This window comes from Aphanomyces invadans (assembly GCF_000520115.1).
Source record: "Aphanomyces invadans strain NJM9701 unplaced genomic scaffold supercont1.14, whole genome shotgun sequence".
In the NCBI taxonomy this organism is placed as follows: domain Eukaryota; phylum Oomycota; class Saprolegniomycetes; order Saprolegniales; family Verrucalvaceae; genus Aphanomyces; species Aphanomyces invadans.
The window spans coordinates 450811-470238 of NW_008580159.1; the positions used below are offsets into that span (position 1 = coordinate 450811).

Genomic DNA, 19428 nt, shown 5'->3' on the forward strand with positions numbered 1-19428 from the left:
CGCCAGGATGTCCGGAATCGTCAGCGTGCGAACGACCGCCGCTAGATCCTGGCGCCGCGTAAACAAGTACGTTTCAGCTGAAATTTCGCTCCAAAAACGAGAGCATTCTTCCGATGCCGCCTTGGGCTTGTCCAAGAGCGCGTCGACGACGGCTTGGAGGTTTTTCTACATCATAGCCACGCCCGTCAACACAGGATGTTGCTCCTTGTCACTTGGCAAGCAACGACACACCTGAAACTCGTCATGGGAGAGTGCCGCAATGTCGCGCCGCACGAGCTTCAAGAACGCTTCGATGCTGCGCTCGACGTACGCTGGCGACGCCACGTCCGACTGCACAATGATCCGAAAGTACTCGATCCCGTGCGCGCGGTGGGAGCTGCTAAAGACAATGTAGCCGAGCTGCTCCTGCGTGCGCAGTTGGTTGAAGCACGGTTCACGCACGAGTTGGGCAAACACTTCGTTCGTCGCGCGCAAGTGAATGGATTCTGGGCCAAGCTGGAACACAGTATAGATTCCGCTGTTGACGCTCTCGGCGTTCAGTTCGGGAATCGCATACACGTACTCGGCAGGCGATGCCAGTTTGATCGCGCGGGTCTTGACTCGCTGCGATGGAATCACGGGCCTACCGACCGCACACACGCTCGCGTCACCACCCAGTCATGCCAGGATGCGGCAAGGGCAGTCGCATCAACAAATAAACAGCAGACTGAATCCATCATTGCCATCTGGACAGACTCACATCCATCGCCCATCGTGAAACACACGCCATGAACGAAGCATTGAGTGCAGCACGCAAGTTACCTTGCCTGGACGGTTGCCAGCACGTTATCCAGGAGCGCCGTCGTCGTGGCGGCATCCACGTTACCATGGTAGTACGCTTCGACAAAGAGCTCGCGGAAGAGCGCGGCTGCGTGGTGGACGAGATCGGCGCGAGTGACGTGGGCGATCGCGGCAGCCTTTTCCGTGACGGTCCACTTGGTGTCTTCCAGCAGACACGAGCTAAAGTAGAGCGCGTGTTTGTACGGGTCGTCGCGCTCAAAGTTGTCGTAGCTGCGTTTCGTCTTGTCCTGCAGTCGCCCAAACGTCTCGTTGTCCACGTCAAACTGCACGATTTGCTTGAGAATCAAGTCGAACAGGACAGGGAGCTTGTCGCTGTAGCCGCCGCCGTACAGCTCCACCGCCGTCGTGGTAAAGCTCAAAGAGTATCGCATGCCGGCCAGCTCGGCGTCGTACGTGAACTCGGTCAACTGATCCTTGATGGCGCGGACGAGGAGGTCCGTGAGGACAACGGATGTTGGGCTGTTGTAAATGACGGGCGAGTGGAAGGCGAGACAAATGTTGAGCTTGGGTTTGAAAAACGTGGTGTCGGTTTTGACCCACAGCCGCGCCGCTGCATCGTCCCGCAAAAGAATCGGGACGGCGCCGGGGGTGGCCGTCGCGACCAGGTCAAAGTTGTGTGGGATGAATGCGTTCGGGTGGGGGCAGAAGAGTGCGGCAGATCGCGCCGGGTTGGACCATCGCTCAATCAAACTGGGTTCGATCGGCGTGTCTGAGTACGCCGTCTCATACCACGGCTCGACGTCTGTCGTCGTGCCCTCAAACTCCTTGCCGACCACGAGCAAGCGCATGCGGTCGGGCGTCAAGAGCGAAAAAATCGACTTGACTTGAATGGGGTCGTACTCGTACAGGAGCGAGCTTCCGGCCACGATGTGCTGTACGGGGTACAGCTGCATCCGCGTCGCGAGGGCCGTCGCGTAGTTCATTGGCGTTTCCTTGGAACGGAATCGAAAGTTCATGAGCGCGATGCTCTGGGTCTCTTCAAACACCCATGGCGCAATCCCGTCGGTTTGCAAGAGATGCAAATACTGATAAATCGAGTCCACGATCTCATCGACATGCGCCATCCCGACTTCCGTCGCCTCGACCTCGACGCAAAACAAACTCCAGTCGTCGTACTCCTTCATGAGCCCCGCCGACAGCTCATTGACCCATTTCTGGCGCTTCAAGAGAGATAGCAGCGACCCTACATTTTGGCGTGCATGACCCGATGGCATGTCAGAAGGAAGACAACCACGCACCAGAGCCTTCGTGGCCAAGCAAGTGAGAGATTAAGCTCGTGGGCTTTTGGAGGTAAGACGACCGCAGTGATGGCAACGGCCACGACACTTCGATCGACCGGTGATCCTTGACCGGCACGACATTTACTCGCCGCTGAAGCTGCGGCCCTTCGAACGGGACGCCTTCGTAGTGGAACGTCTTGTCGCCCGTGTCGAGAATCTCGCTGAACTTGGACCGGGCCCACTCTTCCAGCGTGTCTAAATCTTCTTTTCCAACAATCGCAAGCTTCATGATACGGGCGGAATAGTACTTTGCATGGAATGCAAGCAGCTCGGCGCGGACCTGCGACGTGCATGAACGAGGAGAATGAGAAACAAGGCAATCCCTACCACTTCGGTGGGCGCTGTTCCGAGTGTGACGAGATTCCCCGTGCCAAACTTATGAAACGGATGGCGCCGACTCGATGTGTGCTTGACGATTTGGTCGACGCGCCACGGGTCGCTCTGGAGGTTCTTGTTGTTCTCAGAGTTGACTGCGTTCATCTCGCGCTCTGTTGCCCCAGGGGTGAAGAGCGGGGCGATGAAAAACTGGGCGAATCGATCCAGTGCTTCTTCAAAGTACGGCGGGCGAACGTCAAAGTAGTAGTTGGTGTCCGTGCCGCTCGTGTACGCATTCGAGCTGCCACCGTGGGCACTTAGGAACTGCGAGTACGAGTTCTCGTCGGGGTACTTCTTCGTGCCCATGAACAGCATGTGTTCAAGAAAGTGGGCAAGCCCCAACAGGTTGTCGGGGTCGCTCTGATGGCCCACACGCACGTCCATCGCCGCTGCCGACTTTTCCGCTTCGCTGTCCGACACTAAAAGCACGCACAGGCCGTTTTCCAGACGCACATGGCGGTAGTCTCGCTCGTCTCCTGCCGAGATGTCGATGCCGCCCTTCTGACGGACGCTCTTCTCCATCGTCGTGCAGCTGAACAATTCGTTTGTGCGGTGGAGTATCCGGATAGTGTGAGTCCAGTATGATATCCGGATATCTACTTTTTCAACACCCATGCGACGATATCGTAGCGACGGCAGCGGTCGTCGGTTGATGGAGCCCCTCGACGAAGACAGGAGAATGTGAAGTGGGCGAATTACTACTGCCCGACTTAGAGATGGAGTGCTGATGTATGCGCAATAGTACAAGCACCACCGTGAGGATGTGGCTGCTTCTCAGTCAACTTTCCTGCCTGGTACGTCACGCAGCGGTGGAGTCGGGATGTGGTAACAGCTTCACTACCATCTCCCAACGCCACCATGAAGAAGACAGAGGGAGAAATTGCGGCATCGCATCTCAACGGTTCGTCGTACATTAACTCGCTGCATGGATCGAGCGCGGACGAGCATGGTCGCGTGGTAAAAAGATAATTCGCCGCTACACCAACAAGCTCCATGCGTGGCGTTCACATGCACATCCTGCATCTAGTCGCATATTGCATAGAGCTTTGAATGTCCGATGTCCATGGCGAACACACATCGATGGCAAAGATCTGGTCACCTCCGGCATGACACGCCACATGCGACGTTGCCCGCAGGCGATGGTCTCTCGCACAGCGAGGGTGGACGGCGAGGTGGCGTGCACTTGTCGAGGTCGTCATGATGCGTTTATTGCTCCATCTTTCTCTTCCGAAACCGCACACATCGAAACGGTCGCGTGGATTCCAGGAGTGCCATGCGACGGCCAAGTGCATCGGGCGGTCCGTTCATGGACACACCGCTTCTTCCTCTGGAGAAAGTAGCGCTCGAGCGAAGCGTGTCGTCGCCGGCAAACAAGCAGACGGCGAAATCGATCTTGTTTGGCGCGTCGCATGGATCGCCGACGAAGCTGCATGCCGTCGCCTCTTCCAACGACATGTATCCGTTCGGGCGGCAGAATCCATTTGAGACGGAATTTGTCGACCATGTGGTTGTGGCCGAGGGCGGCTTTGGGAAAGTGTTCAAGTGCCGATCCAAGATCGACAACCGGCAGTACGCCGTCAAAGTCGAGCAGGTGCACTTCACCCCGAAAGCCATCTTCAACCCCAACGAGATCCGGGAAACGATCCTGCGCGAGGTGCATTTGCTCGCTGGCCTCGACCACGAGCACGTGTGTCGGTATTACAACACATGGATCTTTGGAAAGCTCGTGTCGACGGGCCGACCCGACTCGGCCAAGAGCAGTACCGCCAACGCCGACGACGATCGATCCAACGAGTCGTTCGGGTGGTCTCACAACGCGCATGGACCAGCCGAGAACCAACACGTGCCGTTCGAATCGTCCGCGTCGTCGTGTTCCTCGACGTCGTCGTCCATGTGTGGGTTTTCCTTCGACCGATCGCCACTGGACGCAATCGACGGCGATGCTCCCCCAACTCCAGAGACACATCCATCCCGCGCGATTTCACCGCGCTCGAATTTGTCGCTGCAAATAGACGTGTACATTCAAATGGCCCTCTACCACGGCAACTCCCTTCAGCATTGGCTCGTCGAGCGGCAGTCCATCGACGTTAACGCAAACTTGACCATCTTCCGACAGATCGTGGCCGGCCTCAAGTACATCCATGGTCAAGGCTTGATTCACCGCGACATCAAGCCAGCCAACATCTTGCTCACGCAGGACGCATGTGTCAAGATCGGGGATTTTGGGCTAGCCACGGATGGCCGCATCGAGGCGTCGGCGGCGGGGGTCGGGACACCTCTGTACAGCAGCCCGGAACAGACGCGCGGCGACATGTGCAGCTCCAAATCGGACGTGTTTAGCCTTGGCCTCGTCCTGTGCGAGCTGTTTTGCAACTTTTCAACTCAAATGGAAAAACATGTCACCCTCATGCAAGTGCGCGACCCCGACGGCGCCGTTCCCGCCTGTGTGCCAGTCGAAATTGCAGCCGTCGTCAAACAACTCGTCCACCCCGACCCAGCTCGTCGACCGTCGTGCGCCGACATCGAACTCATGGACGAAGTCATGCCATTTCTTCTATGCCCTCAACCCCCCATGATTACCTCAGACAAGCAAGCTCAATACGGTGCCAGCAGCCAACGGCGCTCTACGATGGAGAATGACCAAGAAGCCGGGGTCCCCGTGGCCCCGCTACTCGCTCCATTGGACCACGTCGTCCACTCACTACTGGACGAACTGGACGCCCTTGAAGCAAGGCAACATGCGGTGCTGCGGCTCGCCGAGAAAGCAGCGTGGGTGGACGAAGCGTTGGCAATGTCGGATCGAAAGCTCCAAGTTCTCGCGGCCCTGCATCAGGCCGTGGGGCGAGGCCAAATTTCATCGATGAAGAGCGCTTTTGTTACATAATGAACTCCTCTACGCCTACTGCGCACCGGTGTCGTAGCTGCGTGTGGTGAACTTTTCCTTCGTGTGATTGTTAATGTTATCACGAGCAGCTGCCTTGCATCTGCATCCAAATTTTGACCAGACAGTGTTGTGCAGGTGGTCGCATAGCTCCTCCGGGCTACAATCTGTGCTCCTGTAGTTTGGCTTTTGCACTGACGCTCACGTATGTCCATGGGGCAAGGCCATCGCACCCCGTGCCGCCGCAAGCGTGGCAGATGAGGCCGTTTCGAGGTATTTTTGGAGCGCCCCGCCGCAGATCACAGTGAGCCGAACCGAGTTGCACGTGGGCCCCGGCAGAGCAGCATGAAGGAAAGAGCAGTGCCAGGGATGTTTGGCAAGGCGAAACCCCTTCCAGGGCAGCAAGGCTACAAAGTCAAAGAATCCGAGCGACTCGAACATGAAGCGTTGCAGATGGAGGCCCAGCTCAAACAGGTCAAGGTGAGCATGGCGCAGCAGCAGGCGCAGCGCGAAAAAGATCATTCCAAGATGAAGGGCGGAAATCGATGGCGAAGTGCGCGCGAAGACCGGGGAAGTGTCCGGCAGTATGCGCAGGACGTCAAGACAAAAGTTCCTTCCAAGGCAAAGAAAGCATCCAAGAAAGGAGAAAGTGGGGGGCAGCTCACAGCTAGTCGCTGTGTCGTCGCCGATTGGACCGTTCCACAGGTGACTGAATGGCTGGCATCGATCCGCCTAGGCCATCTTGCATCGACGTTCGAATTCAACGAAGTCAACGGTGCAGTCGTGCTAGACTTGACCCCAGCCGACTTGGACTACCTGCAAGTGACCGAGTCAAGCGAACGAAAGGCATTATTACAGCAAATTGAACAGCTCAAGCGCAGCAGCAGCAGCGGTAGGGGAGGCATCGCCACAAACAACCAGCAGAATCACGTCCAGCAACGAGAAGTTGTGGACAACAAACTCCATGACGCTCCGCTGGCATTGCCCCCGAAAAAAGTCGCACATTGGTCGCAGTTGACGCCGTTAGCCGAATCAGGGACAGGTCGTCCGTCTGGCGAAGTGCCAGTGAACTTGGCCGACGGAGATTTCAACGAAGACGACAGCCATGCGTCCTTCTTGAAGGCGCTGCTGGACTGGCGGGCGTCTGACCAACAGAGAGCGGATGAAGGGGCCAAGGACGGCGACGACGACACACTATTCTGGACAAATCCGCTGGCCGATATCGCCCCCACACCGCCCCTCCTTGGAGGAAAGCTCCTGAGTGGTGACTTCGATGAAGAACAGAGCCATGCAAACTTTTTGCAAGCATTGCAGGCATGGCGAGGAAACGACCCGCCTGCGAACCAACACCGGCCAGAGCAGGCCACCGCGAGCACAGGGAGTCCCGTGGAAGCAAAGGCAAGTTGTTGGCAGTGCTATCGGTTGTACAAGGCGGGGTGTGTTGTTCAGGACGAAGTATCAAAGCACGCGTTTTGCTCTCGACCATGTCTGGACAAATATCTCAAGGAGTATGCTCGATTTTACAGATCTGTGGCCGACATCGTAGTGTAGCGTCAGTCGTTCAAAACGTTAAGGCTTCTTCTTCTTTGGGGCATTTTGCGCCGCCATCGTCGACGCGAGCTGTTTGACAGTCGTGCGGTCCATGAGCGCCCCGGTTCCATCCTCCGACGGGCCTGCCACAACCGCGCGACTCAAGCAGTCGTGAAGAGGCAATGCCAGGCAGTACCTTTGTCCTTGCCCTTCTTGGAAACAACTCCTGGCGCCATCGACGATCCTTCCACGATCTTGCCCGTTCCTGTGGCTGACGAGCCTTTTGTCCAGTGCTCCTTGGGGCGAATTCGGATATTGTATGGAGACGTGACGTCTCCAGGGGCCAGCGACTAGAACGAAATGTGTGCCTCCATCCCAACAACCCTCGACAGAGTGAGACGGCCGAGTTACCGTGAGAGGGGAAGGAGCTGCATGCCCTGCAGGGCTACCGTTGCCACCCGACGCTCCTGCCTGATGCTAGTGGTCAAAGCAACGGAGTCGAATACATGCTCTTACCTCGTCCGTGGCTGGAGCAGTCAAGTCTGGGATGATTTGTAAGAGCTCCTTCTCGACCGCTTGCAACGCGTCTTGAATTGCGTGAATGTTGTCGACGTCGACGGTCTTTCCAGTCACTTGGGCCACAATTTGAAGGATTCCTGCTTTCACCGGCTGCATCATTTGGTGCATGTACTCGTACTCTTCCCGGGCTTTGTGCATCGCCTTTTCCGCAGCGACAAGGTCGTCTTGGGCGTCTTGCAAGTCACGATCGCTCGATCTCACCGTGCCCAACTGCGACTGCTGCAGTTCGGCTTTGACTTCGTCCTACAAGGAAGCGCAACGAGGACGAGGAGTCGGAGGTTTTCCCGTCCGTGCGGTCGTTGCTAGAACGTACGATTCGTGAATTGGTCGCGGCCAAGATCTGAACCTGCTCAGCTTGTCGCTGGAGTAACTCTTGCTTTAAAGTGTCGTGGGTCCCGCACATCGCAATGATCTGCGCCGGGTCGACGACGCCCCGAGGCACCCCCAGGCGAAGAAATGCGTCTTTGTTTCTGTGTGAAAAATGAAGCGTGATCTCTGTGTTCAGATGGTTGTTACGTACTGCTGCTCTTTGCGCGACGCGACCTCGTATTCCACAGCTGTCATCGCTTGCTTCCAGTGCTTGGACGATTGTTTCCTGTCCATTTGCATCTTCCTCTTGTCTGCGGCAGGGCTGTGCACCTTGGACACCGACGTTGCCGCCGCCGCCGCGCTCACTACCTACGCTTGCCATGGGCGAGGATGGGGTGTGGCTCGGTACGAACCTGGTTCGCGTAAAACGACTCAAACTTGGTCTTTTCTTTAATCCAACGTTGGCGGAGGTGCAGCTCTGTCTCGTACAACCGAATATCCGCCGCAATGTCGGCTTTGAGCTGGACAAGTCGCGTCTACGTCCGGGTTGTGAGGTGACGAAAGAGGAATCGAATCCATGAACCTGGACTTGGTTCAGAGATTCACTCGCCGACAGCTCGACGCGGTGGCATTCTTGCAAGCGTTGCTGTTTTTCCCGGAGTTCTTGCGTCAGGTCGGCTTTGGCTTTCAGCAGCTGCGCTTTCTCCATCTATCAAGGCGGGTCAGCCTGCCTTCTTCGGAGGAAATGCTGGGACGCGCACCTCGTGCCGCTTCTTGATGTGGTCATATGTGAGGGTCTTGCGCATGACGGCAATCGTGTCGACGACTTTTAGCCGCAACTGTTCCTCCAACACGCGAATGTTCTAAGCCAGGACGACTCCATGTGGACATTGCTTGCGACGTTGTTGGAGTCGTTACCGTCTTCTTGGCGTACAGCGGCCGTCGACTCACGGACGAAATGGACTCGAGACGCTCGGACGGGTCTGGAAACTCGTTCATGCCGAGCGCGGCGCAGTCGGCCCGCAGATCCCGCAGCGCCAACTTGAGTTTGTCCAGCTCGTCGCGCTTCTTCTCGGCGGTGTACTTGAGTTTGTCGCACTCGGATCGCTTGCCGTCGACGACTTTTCGAACGGCTCCTTCAAAATCCTTGATCAGGTCGGCGCTCGAGCTCGTCTTGCGTCGATTCCGGTTCACGATGTCGGCGATTTTCATGTGGCCACTTGGCGCCTTCAACGGACTCGCGCGATCGTCACCGACGACCGGCGACGCGACGTCCGCAGCGGAACCTGGCCGAGGACCCAGTTTGGCGAGGCCGGGCGCTTTCGCGCATCCCGCCGTGTTGGGTCGCCTATCGTCTTGGGTCATCTTCCAACTGGAACGTGCCAGTTTCATGAACTCAATCGAACCGTTTCCGCGGTGCCTTCGATCCATCCAAATCGTCATGCGCCCATCCATCTGTGTTTGTGTCGTGGGCTGGCCATGCACCATGCAGCGCCGCAATATGATGTGGTAACTTGTGCCTTGCGATCCATCCGCTGGAACTTTCTGCCGTGACGGCGACTGTGTATTTTGTCTGCTAGGCGCGACAAGTGGCGTCGGAATAAACGCAAACGTGTGCTCTAACGACAGACCCGAAGGAAAGGCACGCTGCATGGGCCGATTTGCGCAGCTGACTGGTCCAATGCAGTGCTCGCTGCCTGCTGCCATTCAAGGCGAGAGGCTACAAGGAACAATACGTGTCCATTCATGCACAGCTCCATCTCTAGCGTGGTCGAAGGCGTTGAGGCTACGGTCGAGTTTGCATGACAACCACACGGTCGATGCCTTGAACGTCTTGAACGACCATTCGATCCAACCGAGTGCTTTGGATAAAGGAGGCGCCTTTGTACAAGTCGACGACTCGTGCGGCCTGGGCAAAGCCCACTTCAAACAGGACGTGGCCTCCAGGGCGAAGCAATTGGTCGCGCAGGGGGCTCCGGAGGACGCTGTACAGGGCAAGGCCATCGTGGTCGGCAAACAAGGCCAAGTGCGGCTCGTGAAGGACGACTACGATTCCAACCTCCATGATATGACACAGCTGGCGCCGAACCAGCGAGAAACGTGTACCATGTGCATCCATCCATGGCACTTCGTCCATGGAAATGTACGGCGGGTTGCAAAGAACCACGTCAAAGGGAGGTGTGGCCCAATGCAACGTCATGTCGCGGTCGAACCGCCGCATGTCCTGCTCGATGCAGATCATTCGCGAAGCCATGCCATGCGTGTCGGCATTGTGTCGAGCGACTTGTAGCGCTGCCGGCGATATGTCGATGGCCACGCCGGTGGCATTCGGAAACTCGGCGAGGGCAGCCACGATGAGACAACCCGTGCCAGTGCCAATGTCCAAAATACGAAGCGGGTCGTCCTTGGTATGCAAGTTCTACCACGAAAACGCCATTGTGAAGGGGATCGCAGCCGAGATGGAAACGTGCGTACGAGCAACGTGTCGATCAAGAGCTCAGAGTCGGGACGCGGGATGAGGGTGTCCTTGGTCACTTTGAATGGAAGGGACCAAAACTCTTTAACCCCCGTGACGTACGCGAGTGGCTCGCCGGCCAGTCGGCGGCTCGTCAAGTCCTCCAGGCGCTGGCTTTCAGCGGGCGTCAACTACGTAGGATGGCAAACATCATCACGCGCCACCTCGCTAAAACAGATTGGACGAACGAGCTTGTCAGGATGCAAGAACAGGCTTTCCCTCGAAAGAGGTGGGTCGTGCGCGTGTGCCACGAGCACGTTAATGTCGCTGGCGGCAACTCCTCGCTGTGCCAACCGCCTCCTGGCGCGGCGGATTGTGCTCAGCCACCGTCGCGACTGCATCCGCTAGCTTGTGATGTCCCATTGGCCCAACAACGACAGCAGTAGCCAATCGCAGGCAACTAGTTTTCGGACGCCGAGATGGAAGCGCCCGGACGTTGTGCAGTCCCGCGACTACAATCCATGCCCACCACCTTACGGGGAGGTGGTGGTGGTGGTAGCCGCTGCCGTCGCCGCACGGGCGTCCATTTACTTCTCCGTACCTGTAAGAATTCGCATGGACGACGCTCGATGAAATGTATCAACGAGCGGCTTGGACGCCACGACAACGACTCCAAGTCCCGCGCGTCATGAAGCGAAGGTGTGAAATCAACGGACTGAACGACTAGCCAAGGCCATCCACGCGCCATGTCAGGCAACTGGAAGGACGACGACATGGTGTGTTGAATGGTGTCCAAGTGCATCGTTGTACAAGGACCTCGTCGGAGTCAAGGAGGAAATCGGCCGAGCGCCCCCCCCTGCAATGGCGTGTGGGCGCGCTGTCTACATGGCCTTGAGGCCTAGGCTGGCAAAACCCAATGCTGGCACCGTCACTTGGTTGATAGACTCGTCGTTGACACAGTCCTGTCGCAGCAGTGCCCGTCGCTGCATCCATCCAAAGCTGTCCCTCATGAACAGATCGCTCCGATGCAATGAACACGGGGAAAAGGATCACTGTTCGACTTGCTTCTCTTGCGCATCATCCACATTCAAGTTTTGAAAGAAGCGATCGATGAGGGCGAGGCCAACGACGGGTTGGTCCACAGGCACGCCATGGCCAGAGTTGAACACACGGACAAAGGTCAAGTTGGCCGCCGACTGGACATGGCCAGCCTTCTCTCCACCCACAATCAAATCGTTCACAGGTGCGGCATTGTACGCAGCATGGCCAGGCCACTCGAGCGCTCGCGTCCACACTTCGATTCCGATCCAGTTGCACATCAAGTCGGCGTCGCCAGCATATAGCAAGACGCGGACGCCGCTGGCTAGGATGGGCGGGAAGAAATGCGTGACCGACATGGCCGTATCAGCGGAGAACTCCATCGCGACCGTCCCGTTGTTCCAGGTGTACGGCTTCTTGACTCCCAATTGAGCTTGGATCGACGGCATGTTGAGATAGAGACCGGTCTTGGCCATCCCGTGGTCGTTGCAGATGGGGGCGCATACTTCGCGGACGTCGTACACGCTGCGCGGTGGGTTGGTTACCATGGGCTGGACGAGCTTGCCCTCCCACATCGCCAGCACTGTCTTGCACGTGCGCTCGTCATGAGTGGCGTCGCACGCACGACAGGCCGCATCGACCAACTCGACATTTTGTTTCATTTGAACCATCTCGGCATCCGACACGAGCGAAATGTTGTACTGGTTGGCAACGGAGGCTACCATGTCGACGGCCGTCGGGCATTGAATAGTCGCATCCATCCACCCATTGCCAATCACAATTCCGTGCAAGTTGATGCCAATTAAGTCGACCTGGTGGGTCACGATGTAGTGCGCGACGGCAGGGACGTAGTGGCCCCCGTAGCTCTGTCCCGTCACGAAGAACGGCCGCGATGCATACGACGGATGCGCCTTCAACCACCCCCGCAAGAACTCGAACACGTTGCGACCAACGTCGTCCTCCGTCTGGTCGTCGTCTTGAGCGTCTCCGTACGAGAATCCGACGCCCGTGGGCTGATCGAGCCAGATCACGTTCGCGTGGTTGGTCCACGAGTGCGGGTTTGGCACGGTCGAGTTCAGGTCGTCGCCGATGAAGCACGGGCCGTTCATGTTGAACAGCGTCCAGGTCGAGGACGACCCAGGGCCGCCTTCGAGCCACAGCACGAGCGGGTCGTTGGCGGGATCGTTGCGCGACTCGAAGAACGAGTAGAAGTAGTGGTCGTTCACCTTGTGCGGCAGCTTGATGTAGCCAAACTCGTGGTGCACACTAGGGTCGCAGTACGACTTGTTGACGCCGCTGGGCGTGGCATGAAGAATCGTTGTGACGCTCGACTGGATGCTGTAGAAGACAGCAACAGCAATCCCGCCAACGGCGGCACCTGCAACCAGAAGGATGAAGCGCCAGGGCGAGGCCTTTCCGCGCGCGGGGTGCTGCAGGAGATGGGTGTGCTCTGTGGCTGCCATCGGCCTTGTGACCCAGATCAATCGACCAATGAGGAGGAAAGTTGGTGGCTACATGATCCGCTGGCATGTTGTCGTCCGAGAATGAGGCATCGATAGGTAGATTCATGGAATTCGGCGGCGCGGCAATCGGCGCGCTCGTGGCTGACTGGGCGTGGATGGCTGTTTTCACTATCGCCTGAGTGTGTCGTCTGTGATATGGCCTCGCTGACGTGTTAACAATTGCGACGATGTTGAAGGAGGACCAAGATGGAACCCAAGCACACTCAACGTGGATGCGGGGCTGTCCCACCGCCTCATCGTCACACGAAAGACGGATTCCACCATCCTTCGTGCGAAGGATGCGCGCATTTCATCCAGCGATCGTTTGACAGAATCTGCAGCAACAAGCCGGGGGCCCCCGTCCCCTTTCGACAGTGGGAGCAGTGCGTGTGGTTGTGGATTTGGCGAGCCCCCAAAGCAACGACCCCCGGTGTCGTTGACAACCACGTCATCGTTTGGGTCACATCTATCGGAAGGAGCCGCATGGACTGATCTTTCCACCTTTCAACCACCTGTCACGATAGCCTGTGCAGCCCTGGTCATTGCAATTGCCACGAGTGCCGTACGTTCCGAGTACGGTCCTCGACGCAGTTCCCGACCTCATACCCTCAAGCATCTACGATGAAGCCAGCCATCGTCGCTTCCTTCACTTACCTCGTTCGCGACCACCACCGACAACTGTCTCCGTGGTTTCATTTTGCCCCAGTGCCGCAGGCGTCTAACCAACGCTTGTGTCTAGCTCGAAGCGCGTGAAACGACACCCCACGAACCGATGTTTGCCTCGCGCTCGACATGTGCATCGGGTGCATTGGACCCCCCAACAATTGGTATCATATCGTTGTGGTTGTAGTGGCTTATTCGAATAGTGCGGGGCGAAAACGAATCGTCTCAGGGGCTTGTCGTGGGCATTCCCGCGTAGGCTTTATCCGCGTGCTAGGCCCCCCGGGCCCGTCTACAGCTACAGCTTTGGTCCGATGACGCCCTTCCAGCGTTCGCTCGATGGACTTTGCCTGACATGGACTTACACTCCGTTTTTTCCATGACATGCATTCTGCAAAGATTTGATTGTGCGTGCGATGACCACGAGCGCTTCGGCCATGGCACTCTTGGCACGTCCGCTGCTCAAACGGCCAGCACCAACACCATTCAACATCCTTCTTTGTGCCTTACGAAGATACCAGATCACCGCCGGATGCATCGTGTCCTTGTTTCTGGCCGGATGGATCGTTGCCATGTCCTCCGCAACCGCTCCGTCCAGGCATCGCACGACCGTCCCACCGACCACCGAGGCGTACTGCGACCCCAGTGTGCACCACGAGTTTGGCTACATCAAGCTGCCACACAAGGTGAACGACCACTACTTCTACTCGTTCTTCGAGTCGCGCAACGATCCCGCCAACGACCCACTCGTGCTGTGGCTCGAAGGCGGCCCTGGGTCGTCCTCGACCTGGACGCTGTTCAACATGAACGGCCCGTGCTTCATCGGCGACGACCTGAACTCGACCGTGCCAAACCCGCACTCGTGGACCAACCACGCGAACGTGATCTGGCTCGATCAGCCCACGGGCGTCGGATTCTCGTACGGAGACGCTCAAGACGACGACCAGACGGAGGACGACGTTGGTCGCAACGTGTTCGAGTTCTTGCGGGGGTGGTTGAAGGCGCATCCGTCGTATGCATCGCGGCCGTTCTTCGTGACGGGACAGAGCTACGGGGGCCACTACGTCCCCGCCGTCGCGCACTACATCGTGACCCACCAGACGTCTTCTCCATCAAACGATGCGTTCTGGATTAATTTGCAAGGGATTGCGATCGGCAATGGTTTCACCGACGCACCAATTCAAGGTCCCATGGTGGTGGAGATGGTCGAGTCCGTGCAGCGCCAGTACAACATCACGCTTGTCTCGTCGGGCGAGATGGTTGAATTGCGTCAACACGCCCGCGTCGTCGCGCGCTTACTGGAAGCATGCCAGCTCCCGAATGAAACACAAGCGTGCTTGGACGCCATGGACTTGCGCGACATGCATCTCGTGACCCCCATGGTCTCGAATCCTTCCCGCAACCCGTACGACGTTCGCGAACTGTGCAGTCCGAATTGCACAGACGTTGGGATGGCCAAGACTGGCAAGTACTTGAATCAGCCGTGGATTCAAGCTCGTTTGGGTGTCCACAAAACGTATGAGTGGAGCAACGACACCGTGTACGACATGTTTGCGGTCGACATTGGCAAATCCGCCATGCATTTCATCCCACGCGTGCTCGAGAGCGGCGTGCGCGTGTTGCTGTACGTGGGGGATGCTGACCTGATGTGCGACTGGAAAGGCAACGACGCGTGGACGAAGGCGATGAAATGGCCCGGCCAAGCTGCGTACAATGCGGCGCCGGTTCGAGATCTCGTGGTCAATGCCAAGCCAGTGGGCCAAATGCAATCGGCTCAGAACCTGACCTTTGTTCGAGTGTTTGAGGCAGGCCATGGCGTGCCCATCGACCAGCCACTCGTCGGTCTCGCGCTCATTCATCGTTTTTTCAATCATGGCGCGATGGACATAGCCACTGGAACTCGCCCCATCGAGACAATTGAGGATCCAGTTGTCGCAGGATAATATACTAAAAGAATAGACAAACGGTAGCAAAAATGATACAAGATTTAACATAAAAGAATGCAATGTGGAATTTAAAACAGAGCTGCCATTTAAACAAATCTCTGATGTACCTTTGTGTGACCAATCAAACGTCTTGATGCAGAAATTTTTATCCAATGAGTTCAATTCTTGCTCAGCCAAGACTCCACAGCAAACGCCATGTCGTCGCTACTCGCCGGCATCCGCTTTGGTGCGGCGTCCGACTCGGACGAGGGTTCCAGGAAGGACAAGAAGAAAAAGAAAGAATCAAAGAAGAAGGACTCCAAGTCGTCCTCGGGTCACAAGAAGAAGGTACTCCCCTACGCCATTATTGCTGGGTGCCGACTCTTTTGGTAGCACAAAGATAACGGTGCCAACGATGCAACGGGTGTACCTGCAACGTATCCGAGCATCCCCGCCGTGCCTCCATCCCTTCCACGGGACGAGTGGATGAACATGGTATCCCTTGGTCTTCTTGTGAATGATTCAACTCCAACTACAATTTGTAGGATTTCGTTAGCGGTCCTCCACGACCAAAGCAGTTGACACCGGAGGAGTCGCGTGCTGCTGCACTAGAAACGAAGAAGCAAGATGAGATCAACCGAGGTCTGCGTGAACCCCAGTCCGGGTTGTTGTATGGGTTGTACGACCCCAAGAACGGCTCCGCTCCAGTCGAGACCGCAATGGCTGCGCCTGTTGCAATGCCGAGCGTGGGCGATGGTGGCGCCAGCTGGAAACGAAAGATGCTTCAACGCGCAAAGCAAAAGGCTGCAGATACTGGGGAGCCACTCGAATCGGTCGTTCGAGGACAGTACGGGATGTCCTTGGCAGAGTTGGAAGCCCAGGCAGCTGTGGGCAGTTGCGCCGACAACGACTCGCACCTGCGATACAAACGCATTACGCCGCAACGCCGTCCCGAGGACAAACATAGCGGAAAAACATGCATTTCCAGAGGCGGGGACAAGAATATTATTTCCGGGTTTGCAACCCGCATGAAGTACACCAACCTGTCGACAGAAACCTTTCCTGGCGATGACTCTCGCGAGAAACGATCCCACGATGACGACGAAGACAGCGGTCCCATCGACTACTCGAAGCTCCCAGATGGCGAGGACAGGGGCGACAGAAGGTCAGACAAGCGGCCACGTCACCACAGCCGACGAGACATGTCGCCGAGCCAGCGACGTCGTAGCCGCAGCAGAAGCTCGGACCGACGAAGCTCCGACCACCGTCAGGACGATCTAAAACGCCCGCCTCGCAACGGCGCCCCCCGGCAGGACAAGACCTTTGTCAAGCCGGCCATGCCTCAAGTGACGGCAGCGCAGCAGGAAGAAGCCGCCCGGCGAAAAGCGTTTCTGTACCATCAGTCCGCTGGGTTGTTGTCGTCTACAGCTGCTACAACGCAGTCGGCCAGCAACTTCTCTACGGAACCAGCGTCTGCACCACGAGTCCTCGCGCCAGGAGCACCACCATCAGACGAACCTGTCGACTTGAACAAACTCGCGGCACAAGCGTTGCGGGCAAAGATGCGAGGCAATATGGTGCTGTTCGAGTCGCTGACCAAGCAAGTCAACGAAGCCGAGCATCAGCTCGCGACGATTGCCTCTGCTTCCACTGCACCACCCACAGCCAGGAAGCGACAAGCTCCCATCAAACCCCCCCGCGCAATGGTCCGGCCTCGGGAGACGGTGGAGTTGCCGCTCCGCCCCGAAGACAACCTCACGGGATCGAAGCAAGGCAAGCGCAAGCAGCCAGGGGAAGACATGAGTCTGGACGAGATGGTGCGCCAGGAAAAGACCGGTGAAGGCGACAGCCATATGGATGCCGTGTATGCGCGCAACATTGTGCGGTTGGGCGCTCGATACGAAGGGACTGAATTGTCTGCAGGGAAAAAAGGCGCTGCCAGTGGATTTGACGAGGATGAAACGGGGGATCTCGCGCTGAATCTGCATCAGTCGGCGGCATCCCGGTTGACGGAGAAAGCTTTGGTGGTTGCGTCCGATCGCGCCGCGCTCAGTGATCGCATGCAGTGGGATAAAGCTATGCAGAAGTGCAGGTATTGCCTCAAGAGCGACGGGTTCAAGGCCCACTTGGTCGTGTCCATGGCGCCGAATGCGTACTTAGCCCTTCCTGCTGCCTCGACAATCGTCGATCTGCAGTGCATAATCGTTCCTGTGGAGCACATTGCTTCCATGTCCGCGGCCGATGAAGCGGTCGATGCCGACGTCCGGCAATTCAAGGCGGTGCGTTTTCTCAACCGTGGCACCGTTCATGCCAACTCTCCTTGGAGGCATATCTCACTGCAGAATGATTGACTTGTAGGCGTTGGTGTCGATGGCTGCGTCGCAACACATGTCGATGCTCTTCCTCGAGCGCACCTTTGACGCGGGCCGCAAGAAACACACGGTGATTGAATGCGTACCGGTCCCGACGGACGTCGGCATGGACGCGCCCATGTTCTTCAAGCAAGCAATGCTCGAATGCGACGAGGAATGGTCGACGCACAAGAAAATTCTTGACTCAACTGGCAAAGGGATCAAGCGGACGGTCCCCTCGGTACGCCGCGGTGTTAGCTTGGAAGCGCTAACTTGACGGGACGCTGTAGAATTTTGCCTACTTCCACGTCGAGTGGGCTGGCCAGAACGAAGCCACAGGTGGGTATGCGCACATTATCGAAGACACAGCGCAGTTTCCAGTCGACTTTGGCCTGGACACAATCGCCGGGATGCTGGACGTGGACCCACCGCGGTACGGCAGGTACCATCCAAGCCTTGCCGCTGAAAGCGGCCGCGTCAAGTCGTTCCAGGCGGTGTGGCAGCCCTATGACTGGACCCAAACCGCTGCATAACACAATGTCTTGACTGAGTCCACGTGGCCGCTTCGATTTTCACTGCCGCTGATGTAACACACCACAGTGGTGGGGTCGAATTCTAATTGATGGGGAGTTGGCTATCGTGGATATGTGGAGGCGCTACCCATGGCGCTCTAACCGACTACAGTCGCCTAGGACGGTGTTAGCACAGCAGTGCTTTGACCAGCATGTCCTTGGTGTCTTGGCTATGGAAGGCTTGCGCAAGGAGTGCGCTCTGTCGGCACACATCTGAAGGCTTGAGATTGTAGTCACCGCTCGGCCTTTTTCTCTTGAGGCGGTTGACGACCTGGTGTGATGCAGACGACGACCGACACCGGCGGCGTCTCCACGCGAGCTGGAGAACACTAGCGGCGTGGTGCTTCGCATCAATTTCTTGCTGCAGGCGAAAGAGGCATTTGAGAGGTGTGCGCACCCGAATAAGGTGCGTCGCCATCGTGTGATGTTGGCGCAACCACGAAAAGTGGCGCATTGCACGTTGGATGGTGTGGGCGGCCATGTGTTTGACGTATTCGTCAAGGAATCGACTCCTGGTAACGACGACGCTCCACTGATCGTGCCATTCGGACGAGTCGTCCCAGCCAGTGCCGAGGGTATCTGCTTCACTTCCTTCGGTTTCTTGATCGCTGTCGACGTCGTCAGCAATCGAATGGAAACAGCATGCATGGCGGCGTTCTTGGAGGAGACGCATTGCGGTACGACCTGTGGGAATGAGAACGTGGGGTTGTGGCGACGTCGTCATGGCAAGATGCCTCGACAAATCTTGCGCCGATGGGGCCGTCGACGACGACGACAACAGGAACGCTGCAACGACTGCTTCCACGTTGGCGGTGAAGCGAGACATGACCTGGCGAAACTTCTCCCACGTCGAGTCCTGGTGCTGGCGCTTCTTGTGGGCACACATGACGCAAGTTGGCGAATGGAGCGGACGGTGGACGGGGTCGAGCTGCGACTCTGAGATCGAGTGATGCCACCGTGTCAACGTCTCCGTGCAAATTCCACATATCCTGGGCTCTGATTGGCCAAAAACTTATTATTCCAATGTTGCAGTTGGGCTCCAAGATCGGCGAAACGGTCTGGATATTACTGGTTTCAAGGCATTGGATTGGTGGATCTCGAAGTATTTTAGACCAATTCATCTTCACGATT

The 19428-nt window shown here is 57.1% G+C and overlaps 9 protein-coding genes across 10 annotated transcripts in view; 5 read left to right on the forward strand and 4 right to left on the reverse strand.

Moving 5' to 3' along the window:
• Nucleotides 1-3017, reverse strand: part of H310_07510 (hypothetical protein) — a gene marked incomplete at both ends in the record, with an annotated part of 3536 nt that extends 519 nt beyond the window's left edge. The window contains 5 exons of the mRNA XM_008872887.1: nucleotides 71-165; nucleotides 232-622; nucleotides 802-2023; nucleotides 2079-2400; nucleotides 2448-3017. Coding sequence (XP_008871109.1) covers nucleotides 71-165; nucleotides 232-622; nucleotides 802-2023; nucleotides 2079-2400; nucleotides 2448-3017 — 2600 coding nt within the window. The remainder of the gene's footprint in view (nucleotides 1-70; nucleotides 166-231; nucleotides 623-801; nucleotides 2024-2078; nucleotides 2401-2447) is intronic.
• A 705-nt stretch (nucleotides 3018-3722) lies between these two features.
• On the forward strand, nucleotides 3723-5484 carry H310_07511 (PEK protein kinase). The gene has a single exon (XM_008872888.1). The coding sequence runs from the start codon at nucleotides 3769-3771 to the stop codon at nucleotides 5377-5379; it is 1611 nt and encodes a 536-aa protein (XP_008871110.1). The 5' UTR covers nucleotides 3723-3768; the 3' UTR covers nucleotides 5380-5484.
• A 181-nt stretch (nucleotides 5485-5665) lies between these two features.
• On the reverse strand, nucleotides 5666-9186 carry H310_07512 (hypothetical protein; the record flags this gene model as incomplete). The annotated part of the gene is made up of 10 exons (XM_008872889.1): nucleotides 5666-7049; nucleotides 7103-7256; nucleotides 7318-7377; nucleotides 7423-7728; nucleotides 7799-7955; nucleotides 8006-8163; nucleotides 8208-8330; nucleotides 8378-8503; nucleotides 8556-8657; nucleotides 8713-9186. 10 exons carry the CDS (start codon nucleotides 9184-9186, stop codon nucleotides 6946-6948), a joined length of 1764 nt encoding a protein of 587 aa, XP_008871111.1. The 3' UTR covers nucleotides 5666-6945.
• H310_07513 (hypothetical protein) lies at nucleotides 5722-6927 on the forward strand (the record flags this gene model as incomplete). The annotated part of the gene is made up of 1 exon (XM_008872890.1): nucleotides 5722-6927. The coding sequence occupies one exon, from the start codon at nucleotides 5722-5724 to the stop codon at nucleotides 6925-6927; it is 1206 nt and encodes a 401-aa protein (XP_008871112.1).
• Nucleotides 9187-9483: 297 nt separating the features above from the next.
• Nucleotides 9484-10655, reverse strand: H310_07514. 2 transcript variants are annotated; one of them, XM_008872892.1, is made up of 4 exons: nucleotides 10498-10655; nucleotides 10270-10440; nucleotides 9901-10213; nucleotides 9484-9840 (listed from the first exon to the last, which is right to left on the reverse strand). In XM_008872892.1, the coding sequence occupies exons 1-4, from the start codon at nucleotides 10648-10650 to the stop codon at nucleotides 9581-9583; spliced, it is 897 nt and encodes a 298-aa protein (XP_008871114.1). In that variant the 5' UTR covers nucleotides 10651-10655; the 3' UTR covers nucleotides 9484-9580. The 2 variants fall into 2 exon arrangements, with proteins under 2 accessions (XP_008871114.1, XP_008871113.1); XM_008872891.1 differs by having other exon boundaries at nucleotides 9484-10213.
• Nucleotides 10656-11031: 376 nt separating this feature from the next.
• On the reverse strand, nucleotides 11032-12938 carry H310_07515 (hypothetical protein). The gene has a single exon (XM_008872893.1). The coding sequence runs from the start codon at nucleotides 12748-12750 to the stop codon at nucleotides 11299-11301; it is 1452 nt and encodes a 483-aa protein (XP_008871115.1). The 5' UTR covers nucleotides 12751-12938; the 3' UTR covers nucleotides 11032-11298.
• Nucleotides 12939-13063: 125 nt separating this feature from the next.
• On the forward strand, nucleotides 13064-15462 carry H310_07516 (hypothetical protein). The gene is made up of 2 exons (XM_008872894.1): nucleotides 13064-13478; nucleotides 13529-15462. The coding sequence occupies exon 2, from the start codon at nucleotides 13866-13868 to the stop codon at nucleotides 15390-15392; it is 1527 nt and encodes a 508-aa protein (XP_008871116.1). The 5' UTR covers nucleotides 13064-13478; nucleotides 13529-13865; the 3' UTR covers nucleotides 15393-15462.
• Nucleotides 15463-15590: 128 nt separating this feature from the next.
• Nucleotides 15591-18258, forward strand: H310_07517 (hypothetical protein; the record flags this gene model as incomplete). The annotated part of the gene is made up of 5 exons (XM_008872895.1): nucleotides 15591-15722; nucleotides 15768-15869; nucleotides 15920-17653; nucleotides 17733-17966; nucleotides 18016-18258. 5 exons carry the CDS (start codon nucleotides 15591-15593, stop codon nucleotides 18256-18258), a joined length of 2445 nt encoding a protein of 814 aa, XP_008871117.1.
• Nucleotides 18259-18721: 463 nt separating this feature from the next.
• On the forward strand, nucleotides 18722-19237 carry H310_07518 (hypothetical protein; the record flags this gene model as incomplete). Its single annotated transcript, XM_008872896.1, has 1 exon — nucleotides 18722-19237. One exon carries the CDS (start codon nucleotides 18722-18724, stop codon nucleotides 19235-19237), a length of 516 nt encoding a protein of 171 aa, XP_008871118.1.
• Nucleotides 19238-19428: the final 191 nt, after the last annotated feature.